At 50.6% G+C, this 19053-nt stretch overlaps 1 protein-coding gene across 1 annotated transcript in view; it reads right to left on the reverse strand.

The window, feature by feature from the left end:
- SYN2 (synapsin II) overlaps positions 1 to 19053 on the reverse strand; it is a 49118-nt gene that overhangs the window by 3383 nt on the left and 26682 nt on the right. The window contains exons 9-11 of the mRNA XM_010862518.1: positions 17682 to 17831; positions 4008 to 4068; positions 1 to 105 (exon numbers count right to left, since the gene is read on the reverse strand). Coding sequence (XP_010860820.1) covers positions 1 to 105; positions 4008 to 4068; positions 17682 to 17831 — 316 coding nt within the window. The remainder of the gene's footprint in view (positions 106 to 4007; positions 4069 to 17681; positions 17832 to 19053) is intronic.

Genomic DNA, 19053 nt, shown 5'->3' on the forward strand with positions numbered 1-19053 from the left:
AGGATGAGGAGGAGGAGGAAGGTGGCACTGATGGTCCTGGGGGGAGCCGGCGTGGAGGCAGCACCTTGCCTGGGGGTTGCATTCCTTGGGGTTGCCCAGGGCCCCCTAGGTTCAGTACAAGAAAAACTTCATAATTTAACCATATCAAAGGGTTTCCTTATTAGAATCTACATCTCGAAGGGTGTGGTTATTTAATTACCAGAGGATAAACTCTGTCACAGGAAGCTGCTGGAGCCCTTCAGAGCCACCCCTGGAGGCTGAAGTCCCTGGTTACCCCAAGGACATGGTTCTACGTGTGCCTTCTCAGACGCACGACAAAGCGGTCACAGTGGAAGTGGGAACACAGGGCAGAAACTAGGGGATGAGCAGCCCTTTCAGGGGTGAGCTCTGCTACAGAAAGCCCCCAGACCACACACAGGGACCACCCCTCCCCCGCAGAGCTTCCTCAGGTGCAGGCCAACCCGGCCCATGGGGTACTAGGGGGTCTCAAGTTCCACATGGCACGCACTGCGTAGGGTGGTGGAAAGAGTCCTGGCCTGGGGATCAGAAAACCCAGACACAGTCTATCAGCAAGTCCTTGAGCAAGTCAGCTGACTTCTCTGGAGCTCAGTGTTTCCAACCAGAAAACTGTGAACAATTAAGACCCAGTCTTAGTTATCTTTCAAGAGGGTAGTGTGTCAAAGATGACAATGGACAAGAACATTCTTCAGAAAGTATTCTGTGCCTTACAACCATCACTGACTTACACTGTGTTGTTTTACAGTTGGCCTTTGTCCCAACCCACTCCATGCCTGGGTGTCTGGTTGCCACACCCCCAACAGGGCTTTCTTTTAGCGTCAACTCACGCCCATGACTAGGAACTTCCATGTCTAGGCAATTCTTCTCCCTCTTAGTACCATCCTTAGGGGCTCCTGTCCCTCCCAGATGTGTGTGGTGAAATTCTCCAAAAATCAAGTCCCATTCTCTCCGGGAGATGTTGTCGGCACCATTTGGCAAAGTAGCCCCCCCCCACCCCATCTCCCACCGCCCACAGAAAAGGACCAAGATCCCCTTTCTCCCAGAATGAGACAGAAAACAGTCTGGCAACCTGGAGATCTCATTTCTTAGTCTCAGTCCCAGAGTACCCGTACATGTGCCCGCTGGAAGGAGTGTGCTCACAGAAACTCAATGGACAGCTAAGACTTGTGACTTAGTTTTCCAGAAACACAGGGATACCTGTGGCCTCAGGACAGGCAGAACCATACATCTATACCACTGTACATCCACGATTGTAAGCCGGTTTCCCCTCTACATGATACAGATTGATTCCACTTTATCATAAATGACCAATTCATACCAGGGTTAGTTACACATAAACAAGTAAATAAATAAATGGGATTTTGCACGTTGAAGAAGCTCTAGGTTCAAATCAGATAACTAGTAAAGATGACAGATTAGCAGATCATTTCACGTGAACCCGTTTTTGCCTTTTCCAAAGCTTGGCATCGTTTGTACCAGCATTTTCTTGTCAAGTACCACAGGTTGAGAGCTCAGTCTCTTGGACCAGACACCTGAGAGCTTTCCCACCTGTACAGAGATGCTTGAACAGCCAGAAACTACAACTTAACACTGAAGACAGATAAAACTTTTCCTTTATTGCACATTAAGCTGTACAAGAGTCACAAAAAAAGAGGTACTTCAATCACACTTCCAGCATTAAATGAGGTTCTCCCAGCTGGATTGGTACAAAAAAAGGGGGACAACATCAAGAAAAGCAATGGGTACAAAACACCTCAACTGCACTTTTACTGTGATACGGATGCCTCAGGCCACAGCGTTGTCCTTAGCATGCTGCCCGAGGGCACAGGACAGTCAGGGTACGCAGTCAGCTCGCGTCTGACAGCGGGAGGGAGCCCTGGTTCTCCTCTTTCCCACCTGACAAGACCGTGGCTGACACCGCCCTGCAGTCCGACTGAATTCAAATGGCAACTGTGTGTTTGTGGCTCACGAATGTCACATGAAAAGCACCTGGATGTTCACACTGATCACATGCAAAGAAGCAACACCATCATCAGCTCACTGCTTGAACAAAAATAAAATTAAAAAAATAAAATGTATCCCTCCATCCTAGGAAATGTTTCTTTATTCCTTTCTATCATTTCGTCAGATTGGGAGGTATTCTAAGGACCTGATTCTTAGGCAACCCACCTGGGAGCGCATACAATATATGTATCTATTTTACAGCACACTGACTACCGTCGGCATCCACATCCGCTAAGGGAGGAATCGCAATCGAGAACACTCACACTCAGTGCATTTCCCTGCAGCTCAGAACCTGCCAGCAGCCAAGACGGGAAGCAGGGCACGGACCCCTGGACACAGGAACCATGTCACGCACCACCATCACCAGCGATCCTCAGACCTGGCCATCCGGAAAGGCGACATGTCGTGGCGGCATTGAGGGGGAATGTGGAAATAGGGCTCGAAGCACTTCTAAAAGGCAAACAGCTGGCGTGAGACCCCTCGGCCCACGGGCCTAGAGGAAGCAACCCCTCGGCCCACGGGCCTAGAGGAGGCCACTCGGTGCCCCGTCCCGGCCTGGCCAGGAGACGGCAAGAGGAGGCACTGACCCGAGGCCTTGTGTAGGAACTGCCGCCTCCCTGCCCAGGAGATGCGTGTCAGAGGAGAGAGGACAAGATGGGTGAGGGCTCTCCCAGAGCCCCGGCCCCGGACACACACAGGGCTAAAATCTGAGACAATCTTTCCTAGGGAAGACGAAGCTCTTCAGTCTCTGGACTCAGGAGGGCTCCTGGAACAGCTGAAAACTAAAGCAGGCGCCCACCTCGGAGTTCAGGAGGCAGTGTACCCTGCTCATGGGAAACGGGACAGTTCCGATTCGCTCCCAAGTTGCCATGCCTCGAAAGAGGCCAAAGGCAGCGCGACCGAGTCCTTCCCAGACTTTCAGCAGCTCCCAAATCGCTAAGGAATCACCACTGTATATGGGTCAAGCTCTGGGGAAAACGAAGCAGCCTCGTTTCCACAGAAGCGCACAGATGGCCAATTCAGAAACAATTTAGGGGGATTGAGATGAACACAGAAAAAATACTCACAAAGTCACTTTGATATTGCACGTCAGCGGCCCCATTTGTTTTTTGTCTAATCTCATAGCTAACTAGTTAATAATAAAACGAAAGGTACACTGGGATGTCGAATACAGAACACACTCCTGGAGATAAGCTTGTTCTTTATAGTTTATGTCATCACTAGAAAACACAAGAGCTCCACGGGCACAGCCAGCCTATTCACAGAAACTCAAATGCACCAAAGTTTAGCAAATGGAGAAAAAGAGAGACGCCTTCAGATTCAACGGATGAAGCGATGGAAACGAGACTTTGGAAATCTCGTAAACTTCTAGCTATTTACCCGAGTCATGCAGAAAGGAAGCGAAAAGCACTGAAGATCCCAAGCACACTCATGGAGGTAAGCAGGGGGTTGGCGGGGAGAGGGGCGGTTTATCTGAGTCTGGGGGAAGAAGGAGGGGAGTCAGGTTTGATCTTGTGGTCTTTGTTTCTCCCCTGTCCACCCCACCCAACCCCCAGGCCTATTGCACCCCGCATTGTGTAATACTTAAAAAAGAAAAGACTACCAAACCACCCAGAGGATAGTCGCACTGAACTTGGGAGAGGCACAATTCTTTTGTACACTGTTGACAAACAGCCCTGGATTCACAAGTTATACAGAGAAACGTTAAGTGAGTGTTACAAGCACGAACAGGAACAGGTGAACAGCCAGACAGAGGCGCGGACACTGCATCGGAAGAACAGAGTCCAGTCAGCACTGAAAGAACGCAGAAACGGCACCAGTGGGAGGGTCCGCTGCTTCCCTCCCCGCTTTCCTTTCTTTCCTTGTTTATTTTTGGCTTAAAATTTCTGCTTTGAAAAAAATTAACTACCCATCGCTTTAAGAAGCTTGGACCTGTTTGGGCCCTACTGCAATGCCATTACAGTCGAGAATATACTGTAAACAACCTTGGGGGGCTGGCCGCTGAGGCGGGGTCTTGCTTGAGTCCGGATCCTTAAGTGTTCCACTCTGGAAGACAAAAATGCAAAAGAGATAAAAAACGAAACTCCAGGCAGATTCCCAAGAGAAACCCTGTGGCTCTGTGGCGGGGCTGCAGTGGGATCCACTGGGACCTGGCCCAAGGGCTTCACCAGTTCTGCAAACACCTCAAGGGGGTTCTCAGCCTTTGGCGTATTGCTGGGACCTAAGTGAAGGCAATCTGGGGCTGAGAACCACTTTGGCGGGTAGTGTCCGAGACCCTTACCCCCTTTTCCTTTCCCTTCCTTCTAGACCCTTTCTAGAAACTTCCAAGAGCATCTGGCTTCTTCTCTGGGGGCTGCCTGAGGGCCAGCTACCCTGGGACTCACCGCCGGCTTCTGGGGGAAGGATCAGCCCCAGCACCAGCGGGGGCTGGGCCAGGTGACGGCTTAAAGCTTCGCGCTAACTCCCGCAGAGTTGGCTGACTCAGGGGTCAGAGCCACTCTTTGGGCTGGGCTGGAACTCCCGCAGGGAGGGACCTGAAGGAGGGGGGCCGTCTTTTGTTTCCCAGGACCCTCCTTACCCAGAGGGAAGGAGTAAGACCTTAATGTTTGTAAAAGTGCTCAAGGCCAAGCTGTTTTTCCCTGTCTTAACAGCATAATTGCATTTTATCCAGCACCATGGCTCCACTCCCAGGCTTCCTCTCCTCCCAGCTGTGATTCTGATTATGCCCCGACAGGAGCAGAGACGCCTGTGACTTCAGTTTATCTATGGTTTGCACTGAAGGCAGGGAGCATGTGGAGCCTGAATTCAGCTCAGGGTAGATGCTCCATGAGGCGGGGGGCTGCCAAGTGTGCTGACAGTGATGTCAAAGCCCGAGCTTTGGAGGCGAGGCCGGGAGAGGCCCTGCAAGTCCTCAGCACCCCCACTTCCTCTTTCAGTGCTCCTCTCCCTTGTGACAGCCCTCACCCCCCAGCCCTACTCCCACATTAAAACTGTTCCCCATTTCCATGGGCCCCTGATCTGGCCTCCTATCTCCCTTCCTGCTGCTGCAGGCCTGTTTTCAGCTCCACTACTAGGAGAGCAAAAGGGCCACTCTCGCCAGGGTCACGGTCTTTCAACGACAGCATTGCCTACAGCTGTTCTACCAAGAGGATTTCAGGCAGTAGAAGGCAGGGAGACCCCCTGAAATGTCTTTGGTGCCACTGCCCCAGAGGGTGTCCATTCTATCCACAATCCCGATATCGTACAGATCACAGCAAGAATGCTCACACTTCCCTTTCCCTTCTTTCAAGACTTGCATGGGGCCTTCAAGGTGGGTCTCACCCCTGACCCTGAAATCCTCATACCCAACCAGCTAGAGCCCACACCTTCCAATCAGCCATCAAGACCCACCAGGTTTTCCGTCTTGGCATCCAAGATTCACTATTTCCTCTTGACCAACTCTGGTCAGGTCTGTATCATTTCTTGTTTAAACTACTAGAATAGTCTCTCAATTCTTTAGTCTCCTTTCCAATCCATCTTCTGGATACCTATTATCCTCTTAAACTCCTTCTCTAATTGTTTCACTTTACTGCTCTAAATGGGCTTCCCTTGTGGCTCAGATGATAAAGAATCTGCCTGCAATGCAGAAGACCTGGGTTCTATCCCTGGGTCAGGAAGATCCCCTAGAAAAAGAAATGGCTACCCACTCCAGTATTCTCGCCTGGAGAATTCCCTGGACAGAGGAGCCCAGCGGGCTACAGTCCACGGGGTCGCAAAGACTCAGATACAACTGAGCAAGTAACATTTTCACTGCTCTAAATAATTTACAGCTAACACTATACACGTGCCAGGCAACATGATGAACAATGTTATGCAGTATTTCCCTTAAGCCTCACAGCAGCTCTCCAAGGTATCCACATCCCTGATTTTTAGATAAGGAAGCTGAGGCCCAGCTAAGTCAGGTATTACAGAGGCAGCTGGCACGCGAGCCCAGGCAGTCTGACCTCTTCCCGTCGCCCACAGGATGACGTCTGCATTCTTCAGGCTGACACCAGAAACTTGCTTCGTCATGGCTGGACTGGCCCCTTGAGCCTCTGTTCCTCATGTTCTAAACATGCCTGCTCCTTCCAGCCTGACCCTTCACTGCTTGTTCTCTAATCTAGGCCACTCCAGTGTTTATGATAAGTACCCTCCAGAAACACCTTCTCTCCTTTTCAACCAATCCAATCCCACACATCCTGGAGGTCTGAGTCAAATTATACCTCATGTGTGAAATCTCTCTTCTGATTGCCCCCTTTGATTGTGGTTTCCTCTCTGAAATGCTATAACAGCACTTAACAGACTGTCTTGTTATCATCTTGAAGACTGGGATGATGTTTCTATCACCAGATCCTTGACAGCAAGGACGATGAGTCTTCACCTTCTCATGAATTCCTAACAGTTACAGTGCCCATTTTTTCTAAAGAAAAATTGGGATGTATGGCTTGATTTGGTAATTATTTATTTAAAAGGTAAAATAGTTAAGATTGGGACTATTTTGGAAAGTTTAAGACTATTGTCATTCTATCAATGTCACCAAGCACAGGACTGAGCACATAAGAGGTCCTTAATGACTGCTTATTAGATAAATAACCACGCGACAACAGTAAAGTCCAAAATGAAGTAGGGTATAAGTCTTTCAAGAGAAAGACGTCATTAAACCATAGATGTCAAACCACCCCGTATCTGGGATCAACTCTGATCAACAGCTCTGAAAATGCTCAGGTTAGAGAATTAGAACATGAGGCTGGCTACCCGTGCCTGCCCGCTCGGTGCAGAAGGGAAATTCAATACAATCCTCAAAGAAGCAGAAATGATCTCCATCAAGACTGCGTAATCCAGTCAAGTTAGTGACACTTCAGGCCCCAGAGTTCTTTCCCACCGTGAGCTCTTCCTCCCCCTGGCCTGGCTGCCACTTGGAAGAGGAGACTATAGGATGGTGTGTGGTAATGGACACACGGGACACCAGGGCTGCCTTTTTAGCCGAGCGGCCTATCAACCCTACCGCCCAACACACACACACGCGCGCCCGCACACACACACGCACACACACACACACACACCACACTCACACACACACACTCCATTGGGTCCCCGACAGTAAGTCTTTAAGACTGGGCAGCACAGTGGAATTTGGGCCTTGGGGTTAGGAAGACGTTGGGTTTAAACCTAAATCTCCCACTTACTAGCTTGGTGGCCTTGGGCAAACTATTTTCCCCCTCTGCATCTATCTTTCTTCCAATGGTTTCTATGATATAAAGGGATATTATCCACCAGTCGATCTACTACGTATGCATCTGTCTATTGAGATATCTACGAGTATCTGTCCCTGGCAGGTGCTACATAAGACGCGACAGATGGCGGTAACAGTGAGACCGATGGGGTCCTTCCTTCTGATGCTCTGTCATCTCTCAGGTCTCACTCTCATTATAGAATACCCCCTTTGGTGTGCTCCTGTTTCTGGGCTTTGGGAAACTTGACTCAGCTGTGATGGTACAGTCTCCTCTGAGCTCCCTGACATGCCACTGGTGTCACAGTCTCACTGCCTGAGATGGAGTGTTGTTGTTCAGTCGCTCAGTCATGTCTGACTCTTTGTGACCCCTGGACTGCAGCACGCCAGGTTTCCCTGTCCTTCACCATCTCCCAGAGTTTGCTCAAACTCATGTCCATTGAGTTGGTGACGCCATCCAATCATCTCGTCCTCTGTCGTCCCCTTCTTCTCCTGACTTCGATCTTTCCCAGCCTGAGATGGATACTCAGATGAAAGACAGAGAAACTCATGCAGTTTGTGGAACCAGTAGACTGGCTCTTGATGGTCCCCTCCCCCAGGGCCTCACCTTGTACCCCTGACAGCTGCCCATGAAACACCTCAGACTCTGCTCAGAGCAGCTTAAGATGCTCTCCTCCCAGAGAACTGCTATTTTCAGAGAAAGTTATGGAAGACCACAGGGCACAAGGGCAGAATCAGGGCCAGTGGGCAAAAGCTCTGAAAGGTAGACTTTCAATGACAGGAAGAACTTCCTATTGTAAAAACAGTGGAAAAGGCATCTTGGGAGGGTGGGTATGTTCATGCAGAGGCTAGAAAATTACCTGACAGAGATACAGCAGGGAGTACACCTCTGTGAAATACGAGATAGGTTAGATGAACACTACGCTTCATCTTTCAACTCTGAGAACATATGATTCCAGGAAAAACGAAAACTCCCACGGATTAGATTAAGCTCTGATGGTAAAACTCAGAGCATGAGCTGCCAGGGTAATGACACCATGAAGCCTGGCCCTGCCTCTCCTCTCTGTAGCCTCAGAATTATACGACCGAGACCCCCAATGGTGACCTGAGCCCACAAGTTCCCTTCCAAAGGCTGCAGGGGAAGAACTCCCAGGAGCTGTCCTTCACGCTGGAGCCTGGGAATGTGCCTGCGCCACCCTGGTCTGGCGCCTGGGGAGCTTCTCTGGCCCCCGCCCCATGGAGCTTGTGGACTGAAGACTTCCCAGGGGTGATGGGAGGAGGGAGCAGAGTCCCCCAGGACCGGCCCTTGCCAGGCTGAGACTCTCTGGCCCCACCCACAAGCCTTCTGTCTGCTGGGGCTGAGGGCCTGCTCCCTGTGGGGTTTGGCTACCACGGAATCTGTCTCCAGTCACCAAGAGCCGCCTGGGATGCCGAATTCCACAGAAGTCTGGCCACTCTGGCGTCACTGCCAAAGCCTGGCCTGTGGCCAGCCCACAGCAGGAACTCGGGGCCAGACTGAGCAGCAGCATTTCCCTCAGGAAACTGGGTTGACTCAAACAGGTAAGAATGCGAGGTCCAGCGCTTGTGCCCAGCTGCACACAAAGAAGGAGGATAAATGGCCTTGCAGCAGCACAAGGAAAACCCCCAAACAAGCCTGGGCTGACAGAAAGACAAGAGGCTCAGAGGGTGTCAGTGGGCAACGCTGCAGCTGGAGGCGCATCAGTGTCCCAACAAGGGGAGGCCACCAGTCCACTGCTCTTTGGATGGATAAGCCTCACGACAGAGCAGTGATCACCAGGTCTGGGTGCCTCTTTTAAAGGTGGACACCAGCGCAATAAAATGGGTACGTGGAGCAGACAGGATGGTGAGAAGTGTGAAATGACATCTCCCCTCATGTGACTCTGGGCAAGTTACTTAATCTCTTGAGTCTCAGTTTCCCAAATGAGCCAAGTCTAAAGGAGTAAATGTGGTAACTAGGGAAACCCCGAGGACCAGGTAGAAGCTCAAAGTCACTCAGACGTGAATTTGATCAAGGTCAAGGGCTGGCGTGGGCAGGAGTGAGCCTCCTGGCAGCAGTGTTCAAAAGAGCCTGGACAAACTCCTGTCCGAGGAGCGGGGTGGGGGGTAGAGGGGCGGGTGGAGGTGGGGTTCTGCAGTCACAGGCTGTGGCGACTTCTACAGGCTCTGGGCTCCCAATTAGGTCCTCTGTGTACTTTTTTGAGGTATGAGCCAAGCCTTTCTTAGCTGTGGAGCCTTGAGCCCAGCAAGAAGCCAAGGCTACAGGGTGTGAGCAGAGGAGTCCTGCAGGCGCAGGGTTTGAGGAGAGTGGGCTGCTGCTCCCCATCCAAGCCGACTGGGCTCGGGTTCCACTGTGCTTGAGGCCACCAGCGCTGGTGACCAGGGAAGCCAGGGAGGGGACAGCAAGAGAGAGCTGGTCAAGTGTGGAGGTGCCTCCAGGTTGGAAGGTTCAGTGTGGGGCTGAGGAGGAGGAGGGCAAGGGCTCCCCCTGCACAGGGTCCCCAGGGCCAGCTCCCCCACTTCTCACCGTCCCTGAGCTCTAGAGGAGCATCCAAAGGGCATGAAGCAGGGCACTGCAGAACGTCTGTGGAACTGGGGGCCAGAAGACCCAGCTCTCCTGCCTAAAAACCTTGGACAGATCGTTTGCACTCTGCTGATATGTAAAACAGAGACAGGAACACCAGCTTAAGGCATCTCACAGAAAGGCTGTGAGGCTCAGAATAATGGCTGTGCTTTGTAAACCGCAAAGTGCCAGGTAAAGTAATGATCTGAGCATCATTACTATTATTTGAATAATAATAAATTATCAGTCCAGAGGAGTGAAGCTTTAATGGTAGGATTTCACGCATCAGTGGAGAAGACACTGCTGGCGGTTTTCTGTCAGCTGCACAAGCAGTGCACAGTAGTTCAGGGTGGGCCGGGTAGGGTGTGGACTCGGGGCTGGGCTGCCCTCTGTGTATCACTGACGTGTTCCAGCAAGGCCTCTGAAGATGCAGTAAAGTCATTTCAAAAACAGTAAATGTTAGCTCCTGAGCTGACTGGAAAGGAAATCACTAGTCTGGGAGAGAAACCAAGTCCATGGAAGAGAATTTGTGGGGTTGTGCCAAAGGCACCCTTCATTCGCCCGCCTGTGGCTTTCAGCAGACAAGCTGTGAGAGAGGAGCTCCTATCGGAGGTCCCAGCAGGCTGGAGAGCTGAGGAAGGAAAGACACTGAGTGACTCAACTCTTAAGGGTTGCTGGCCAGAGTCCAGCGGCCCCCACCACGGAGGAAAGCCTGTGCTTGCTCAGCATATCTGAGACAGGAAATTGGGAAAGGGTCTCAGGGTCTGGCCCCAGGAAAGAGGCCAGGCCAAGCTTCTTGCTGGACACGCCACCGAGCTATTCTGATCAGCTCCCCAGGCCCTGCTCCCCCGGTCCAGGACCCCAGGGGGAATGAGGCAGCAGGAAGGAATGTGGTCGGGAGGTTGTAGGTTCAGCCAGAGCAAAGGGGACGGCATGTTTCCAGGCACCTTGGGACCTTTCTAGGATCACTCCTGCAGTCCCTAGAGCCCACCTTCCTTCTGCTGAGAGGTTACAAAAAGCACCCAGGGACCTGCTCCTCCTCCTTGTGTGAGGGGAGCTGCTGCTCTGAGGGCTGAGGCATGTCCTGGACTGCAGTCCTCCCATGATCAGTGATTTCCTACAGACACAAGAAAGGTCCCGTGGGGTGGTCCATGAGACCTAAGGGGGCCCCGAGGGCTGGGTCACCCGAGGTCAGAATGTCAGCGACAAGTGATTAAAGATGTCCCTTACAAGTTAAGACAGCCTCAAAATAGTCAGTTTCCCTGAATAGTCTGTTAAGGGATCTGGTCACTAGTGACTTTATATGAACCTGCCTCAAATCTCACATTTTCAGCTTACACTCACTGGGGAAAAAATTCCCTAAAGCAGTCTGACTGTGGGAAGCAGGAAGGCCTTTCTTTGCCTGAAATTTACTTTTTCTGAGCTGAGTGAAGCCCTCTGAGGTCTGTGTTTGGGGTCTGAGTTGTGTCTCCTCCCTAACCGCCTAGCCCTTTAGATTCCAATCTTGGACCCCTTCTCAATCTCGGGTCCCCTTGTACTCGAGAGACTTCAGAGCCCTTTGCAGCTGGAAAGGCCTAGCTGGAAACATTTCTGAGTATCTCTCTAGGCCAGAGAATCAGTGAAAAAGGACTTGCATAATGCCCCACCAGAAGCCCAAGGACAGAGGTTATCGGGCCCCAGTCCTTCAATTTGGGACGCTCATCATTGCTTTTCCCAGGTCTCTGGCTAGCACACGGCCTGGATCACAGTGTCTCAGACCTGGAAGGAGATTGTTAAGAGCTGCCTGTTCCAACAGCCCTAGCCTCCAGCCCAGCCTTTCACCATGTGCCTGAAGAGTGGCTTGGACATCAGCAGTGATGTGGCAGCCACGTACCGCTTCCCCGAGCAGCCATTTCCTTTCTCAGCATCAGAGACTTTACTCACATCTTCCAATAGGCTTGCTTTTGGCACCTGATCTGCCCCATGACAGCTGTCAGAGAGCTGAGGATATGGAGTCACGGGCTCCTTGAGAATTCTGCTGCTCCACAGCAGCCCTTTTAACTTCTGCTCACAGAACAGATCTACCAAATGCCCCAACCTCTGGGTCTCTCTCCTCTGAGCACCTGCCTTGCTGTGACTCCCGGATGGGAAGCGACATTGGAGGTATGCTGTGATCAGCTCAAGGTCGAGGCAGAGCCTCATGTTCTTCTTGGACACATTATGTGCATTCATGTTTCCAAAGGCCCTCAGGGGTCTAACCCACAGCCAGATAGAAAGACCAGGGGTGTCTGAAATCCCTTCATGAGCAATTCAGTCCTCTGGCTCTGGAAGGTTTTATTGGGGAATAAAAAGGAGAGCCATGTGATGAAATGACAACAACTAGACACATGAGTAAGAGCCCCAGGACACCTTCTCTGCGGGCGTGACCCGAATGGTCTGTCCCCCTGCAGCTCTGCCCCTGTGGTTCCTGGGACCTCAGGAGCAGACCCCCTCCAGGGACCCAGGATGTGATGAGGCCCAGCTCAGATCCCTGCACAGGGAGTGAGAAGGGGAGAGGAGAGCAGGCCTGAGGGGGCAGGCTCTGAAGGCATTTAGCCTGGAGGTTTTGGCCGGCACTGGCCACCAGGTGTCACTGCCACCTTGAGAACAGCACTCCAAGTAGAGGGTCTCTCAGGGCAGCCCTGAAGCTGGCAGGCCAGCCAGGGCGAGGCCAGGATGATAAGGGTTTGCCACTTACTCCTGCTCTCAGCGACTTCGTGCCTCTGACACCCCTGCCCCTATTCCTCTCAACTGGGCCTGGCAGCTGGCCTGGGCCCAGCCCCATGACTTTGCTCTCTGCTTCTTACAATTACTCCATTTAGATGGCTGGCTGACAAGGTAAGGGAGGCCCTCTGCTCACCTCCCCCACCTCTAACCTTCTTCAGGCTTTTTTTTAGAGTCATGGAAACAAACAAAAGCTCTAATGGGGGAGCTGTAGGCAAGGAGAGGAAGGGAGAAAGGGAGAAAGGTCAACAACGGCTAGTTGTAAATCATGGGACGACAGAGGATGAAATGGTTGGATGGCATCACTGACTCGATGGAGATGAATTTGAGCAAGCTCCAGGAGTTGGTGATGGACAGGGAAGCCTGGTGTGCTGCAGTCCAAACAGTCAGACAGGACTGAGCGACTGAACTGAAGAGAAGTCTGTCCTGGTCTTGACCTAGAATATGGGCAAGCAGGAGCATCTGCGGCTTATGACACAGGTCAGAGGCTCTCGCAGCCTGAGCTGCCAGAGCCATGGAAGAAAGAGGCCAGGACTGGGGAGCCTGATGGTGAGGAGCGGACAAGAGTTAGTGGCAACACCCATGGGCTCAGATTGCCATTCAAAGCCCTGGCTGAGGCCCAAGTAAACTCGCTTTGGTTTGCATCTCTTCCATTTGGACTCTACCAAATTAATTCAGAAGATCTCCACCCCAAGTCCAGTGCGCTGCTAGGGCTGTTAAAGACACTTATTCCAACCGGGAATTCGTCCAAAAAGTATGTATTACACTGGCAGATCAAGGGAGAAGTAAGTGGGAGTGGTTTATCACTGTCATTTATATAGAATGGCTACCACGTAGTGATAATAAAAAAGCAGACAGACTTGGTTTTGTTATTGTCATTGGACTTTTCTACCCACAACTGACTGTACTGGGCAGACCACACATACACCGCTCCTTAGTGCAGCCAGGATGCCTCTGCCAGACCTGAGACACAGCAGTTGAGAAAGAATCAGTTATATGATCACAAAGGAGCCAGCCATGCAAAAACAGAAAGAGCACGTCAGAGACAGGATGCAGCTAACACAAAAGCCCGTACCAGTGTGGTGAGGGCATGGTAGGCATGAGCTAGGACGGTACGAAGATGTTGCATTTATCCCTGTCGCCCCAAGTCTACTAATTTTAAGCACATAGTTTGGCCTAGGCCTACGCTGGTCAGAGAAAACACGGACAAATAAGGCTTGAAAGTATTTGAGAGACATTTGCTAAATTAATTTAATTATGTATGCAGTAAAGAATTTGGCCTTGCCCAAAGAAAGATCTGGCCCATATTCACAATCCCCCTCCCTGCCTAGGGAAGTAGCCTCTACACTCTTTGGAATTTCCTGAGTGACAGCAGTGTCTTTGTTATTCAAGGTGGGGGCCCCCTCAGACCACCCTTGATGGTGCATGATAATGAGGTGACTCAGGGTGGGCCCTCAGGCCCTGTGGTATTAGACTGACCTCTAGGGAGGGGAAAGTTGGAGACGCCAGTGTTCAAGGAGATGATCAATCAATCAAGCAAGCTTATGAAATGAAACCCCAAAAACCCCTGAACACTGGAATTCAGGTGAGCTTCCCTGGTTGGCAACACTCCCTGTGCCGTATCAGTGATAGAGGCCAGAGACTAACACAACCTAAGGACAAAAGAGGCTCTGGGTTTGGAACTCTCCTAAACTCTGCCCTAGGCAGCCTTCTTGGGCCTTTATTTTTGCATCTGTGCCCTTTCCCATAATGCACCTGTGAGTACAGTGGCTTTCAGGAAGTTCTGTGAGTCTTTCCAGAGAATTCTCGAACCTGAGGGTGGTTTGGGGGAGTGTCTAAACTTTCTGCTCGTGGCAGGAGTAAGGGCGGTCTGTGGAGGACTTGCCTTCGGATTTCACAGGTGGGCTGACCTCAGGTTTCACGTGACCTCAGAACTGAAAGGGATCTAAAGATCATCTATCCCAGTTCCATTTTACAGGTGAGGAAGCAGGTCCAGAGGTGGGAAGTGACTCACCCACAGTCACGTAACGTCCTGGCAGAGGGAGACTGGCCCCTGAGTGTCTTGATTCCCAACTACTTTCTGCAATATCCTGTTGTAACTTCAACTGTGAAGCTCAGTGGAGAAAAACTCACCCTGAAGCCACAAGGGCTTTGCTATAAGGAATTTTTACAGGTGCCCCTGTGTTTAGGGAAGCTCATTCCTTACCAGGTTTCCTGCCTTGACTCTGAAGGCTTTCTCTTTAAAATATTTAAGTTGAAGTATTTAATGTTCACAAAGTAAGGGAATCACATGAAAGAAGAATCAATGCTTTCATTGGGTGAAAACACTTTTTTAGGCAGAAAGTCTTTCTTTGTTACTAAAATTTTATAATTTTCAAATAATTAAATTTTATTGCTAGAAAAGATCTTAGTGAATTTCTTGGTTCAACCCTTCCTTTTACACACAGAGATGCTGAGACGGAGAAAGAAAAGGAAATCTATCCAAGGCGACCTCATGAGTCAGTGGCAAGGACAGAATGAACTCAGGTCTCCTGACCTAGCCTTCAGTCTAGTCAGAATGATTTTGCTGTAGGAGCCAAGAGAGTGTGCACACGTATACAAAAGTCCTGAAGGGACCCTCACAGGGCCCCAGAGCAGCCCATTTTTGTTTATCTTGCCTGGGCAACATTGGCTGTCTTACTCTGTCATAAAGTCTTTAAGCAGCTACCAGATACTCTGTTTCTCAGGGGGTCAGGGGGAAAGGGGACTCTTGTCAGTCTTATAGGGCAGGAATGAGCAACCATCTGCCAATCCCATCACTGAGACAGCTAGGACCAGAAGACACCTTGATGCCATCAGATTTACTAAATCATAAAATCTACTGCAGGCCTGATATTATTTCAACCAGGAAAATCTTTCTATTACCTCTAGTTAAGCACAATATGTAAATAATGGGCTTGTATCTCTAACAAGCAACTAAGGTGTGTTACCCTAATTACCCTATATAATTATCTGGTGACTATATTCCTAAAGCACAGGAACAGATTTTTGTACTTGTTTAGAGGTCCCCACAGTGTGAGCCATCTAAGAAGTGAAAGTGTTAGTGGCTCAGTGTGTCTGACTCTGCCATCCATGGAGATGTATGCCCGACAGGCTCCTCTGTCCATGGAATTCTCCAGGCAAGAATACTGGAGCAGATAGCCATTCCCTTCCCCATGGGATCTTCCTGACCCAGGGACTGAACCCTGATCTCCTCCACTGCAGGCAGATTCTTTACCATCTGAGCCACCAGCGAAGCCCTATAGAAGGTGTGTAACACACACAAAAGCTAATCTATGGCAACATCCTGCCTCATGGGGCTACTCTCAACTTGGGCACAAAGACAGCACAGACATACGTTAGTCCATAAGCTCTCATCAGTCAGGATGGAAGGAGAATTCTACTCAAAGAGATCTTTAAAGCTCAAAAGGTATTTAGATATCATCTTGTATTAATAGGGGGTGGAGAAAGGGCGGAGGAGACAGATTGAGAGAGGGTACTGACTTACCGTTTGCCATGTTGTTTTATCATAGTCATTTTCTACAGAAACACTTCTTATGCGTTATGTTTCTGGCCTTCTTAACCAGAGTGTGAAACAGTGACTAAAATGCAATCCTTTCCTGAGGGTTCAGGTCCATTGTTATGACTGTAAACTATGTTTCTATGCTATGATCCTGTGATGTTCAAATGATGAGAAGAAAAATGTGGGGGTAATTTGCTTCTATACTAAATAAACCAGACAAGTTTATACTTTTTTCCCCCCTCCTTTTCTTCTTTCTTACCATATGATTTCAAGAATCCAATTACTTGGCTCCTGATCGCAGCATAATCCCAGGAAAGCCCTGATCTTTAGAAAAGGGAGAGATGATCTCAAAGCCGAACACTGGAGGGAAGCCACACCCAGAGGCTGCCTGCTTACGTAATAACACAGGTAGCCTTTTTTGAGCATTTATGATATGCTATGCCATAGTTTGTGTTCTTTACTTCACTTGATCCTTATAACAACCCTAGAATACAGATGCTATTGTTCAGATCTCTCCTGAGTCAGAGATACAGTCCTTGCTCAGGGTCACAAAGCCAGTAAACTATCAAACTTGGAGAGTTCTTGCATCAAAGCCCACATTCTGAGTTCGACTCCACCTCCTTAAATGTTTGAAGTAGGATCTTGAAAGCAAGATTGCTGCGAGATTTTCATTTACAAGTGATAAAACCTGAACCCTAGAAAGGGTAGTAACTTCCCCCCAAAGTCACACAGCCATTTGGAGCTAAACTAGGACTCAGTTCTTGGATTCACTGTTCCAAGGTGTTACAACTCTATTACACAGTGGAGGGAAGAGTTTGGCAATATTTTTGAAAAAGGAGCTACATCCTCGAGGGACTAAAGGCCCTCAGGCCCAGGGTCCCTGCCTTTCTTTGGCCCATTCTAGAGCCACAGAGCTTGAGGTTCCACCAAAGCTTCAGTGTGGATCTCCCACTAGACCTGGGGCTGGAGTACTGTCATTGGGGATGTGACTGACCTGAGTCACACACCACAGGCAACTAGGAACTTGTCTCGTCTCCCCTAGGGAGGAAAGCAGAGTTCTTATTTGAGTTCTACCTGTTACTCTCTCCCAGAATGAGGGACCCAACTCTCCCCCTCTCCAGACCAGCAGGTGTCTCAGAAACACCCTTCTTTCTCTACAAGTGTGACAGACCTCTCAGGCACTGAGCAGCTAATGAGACCTGACCCAGCCCTTCCTCAAAGAACTCCAGGTTACAAGTCCCAGAGGGAACAGGGTCTGGTTCCCTGGAGTCCTCAAGTTCAGAGGGGAGGGATCTGATACTCCATCTCTGGACAGTTATAAAGCTGATCCTGCATATTGCTAATCAGAAGGTTTCTATTAGGGGTGATGGAAGATAATCAGGTGTCCAGAGGGGAGGGAAGGGAAAGAGAGGGAGAAGGAAAAGACTCCAGAGAGCCCATCCAGACCTGTGGGCATCTGACCTCTGCTCCGTCCTAGAGCCACTGCCGTCTGGAGCAGCAGGCTAGGCAAGGGTTCGTGGCTGCCTTTGTGTCTCCTCCCTGCTTACCTGTGGCTGCTGGGTGGTTAAGGGTCTCTGAGGAGAGAGGATAGGGGTCCTCGACAGCAGCTGGTTCATCTTGCTGACGACCAGCTCAGTGATGAGTTGTCTGTCCTCCACCTGGTGCTCCCCGATCAGCGGCATACTACAGTCCATGACCTGGGGGAGGAAGGGAACTCGGTTAGGAAAGGAGACATCCACGGCCTGGGACAGTCTTTCAGAACGAGCAGGACTTAAGCCAGCAGAGGTAGGTTGGGGTGAAGTGGGTGCTTGTGTCTTCCGTTGGAGGCATGCTCCTTTGCATGCCTCCGTTCCCTTCTCCTGCAGCCTTGGCCTTGGGCCTCCACAGACTTCATGCAGGTCAGGGCTCAGTGGGACTTCAGTCTGGCGACTGAGGGTGGCGGGGAGAGGCAGAGGGCAGGCAGACAGTCCAGCCCCGGGCTCTGAGGCTGGCAGACAGGGGAGCAGGAACACGGAAGGCCAGGCCCTTAACTCCAGTTAGAAGGCAGTTCTCTCCTCTGTGACTCTTCTCCCACACAACCTCTGTCCCCACTGATACTCTGCCCATTAAACGACTGGCTTCCTGCCTTTGCTCATGACCTGAGATGCCTTCACTTTCGCCACCGAGCCAATTCCTCCTGTATGTCAAGGTCCAGATCAATGTTTTCCTCCTTTAGGAAGTGTCTGCCTGCCCAGGATCACAGACTCCATAGTTGAACTCTCTCATTCAGGGATAAGAAAACCAAGGCCCACCAAGAGGAGGGTAGTATGACCATGTAGAAGTTACATGCTGAGCAGGCCATGGAGTAGATTCTGAAGCCCACTTTGGGCTCCAGACATGAATCCTCCGTAAATACTACCAACACCTGGCAAGGAGCCTCTTCTGCTCCCAGGAAGACTGGACAGGAATGTGTGTGAAGGACACATATGGCCACTGTCTCTCCCTTTAACATGGGAAAAGGGTCAGCAAGGTTGTGCCAGAGGCCCAGACTCAGTCAAGTGTCTCCAGGGCTCAGAGAAGGGCTAAGAAGAATCTCCTGCATCCAGGAGACCTGAGTTCTAGCCAGGCTGAGACACCGACTCACTGTGTGGCTTTGCTTGTGGCATCAGGCCTCCATTCTCTCACTGGCAGAGCAGACTGGATCCAATGATTCCCAAGGCCAGCTTCCTGAGACTAAGAATGGCAAAACCACTGAAGGCTTCCCGGAGGAGTGGCAGGCTAGGACCCAGGAACTCGGGTCTGGCATCTCTCACCAATGGTGTGGGTCAGCCGGGCTGGTTAGAAACCACAGCTCTACTGGCAGCTGTTTGGCTCTGCACGCTCCCCAGCTGTGTCACTCGGGAACCTTCCCGTGGCTCAGGAGACTCTAACCTAACTGCA

The sequence above is a fragment of the Bison bison genome, unplaced genomic scaffold (genome assembly GCF_000754665.1).
Source record: "Bison bison bison isolate TAMUID 2011002044 unplaced genomic scaffold, Bison_UMD1.0 scf7180017864482, whole genome shotgun sequence".
Taxonomy (NCBI): Eukaryota; Metazoa; Chordata; class Mammalia; order Artiodactyla; family Bovidae; genus Bison; species Bison bison.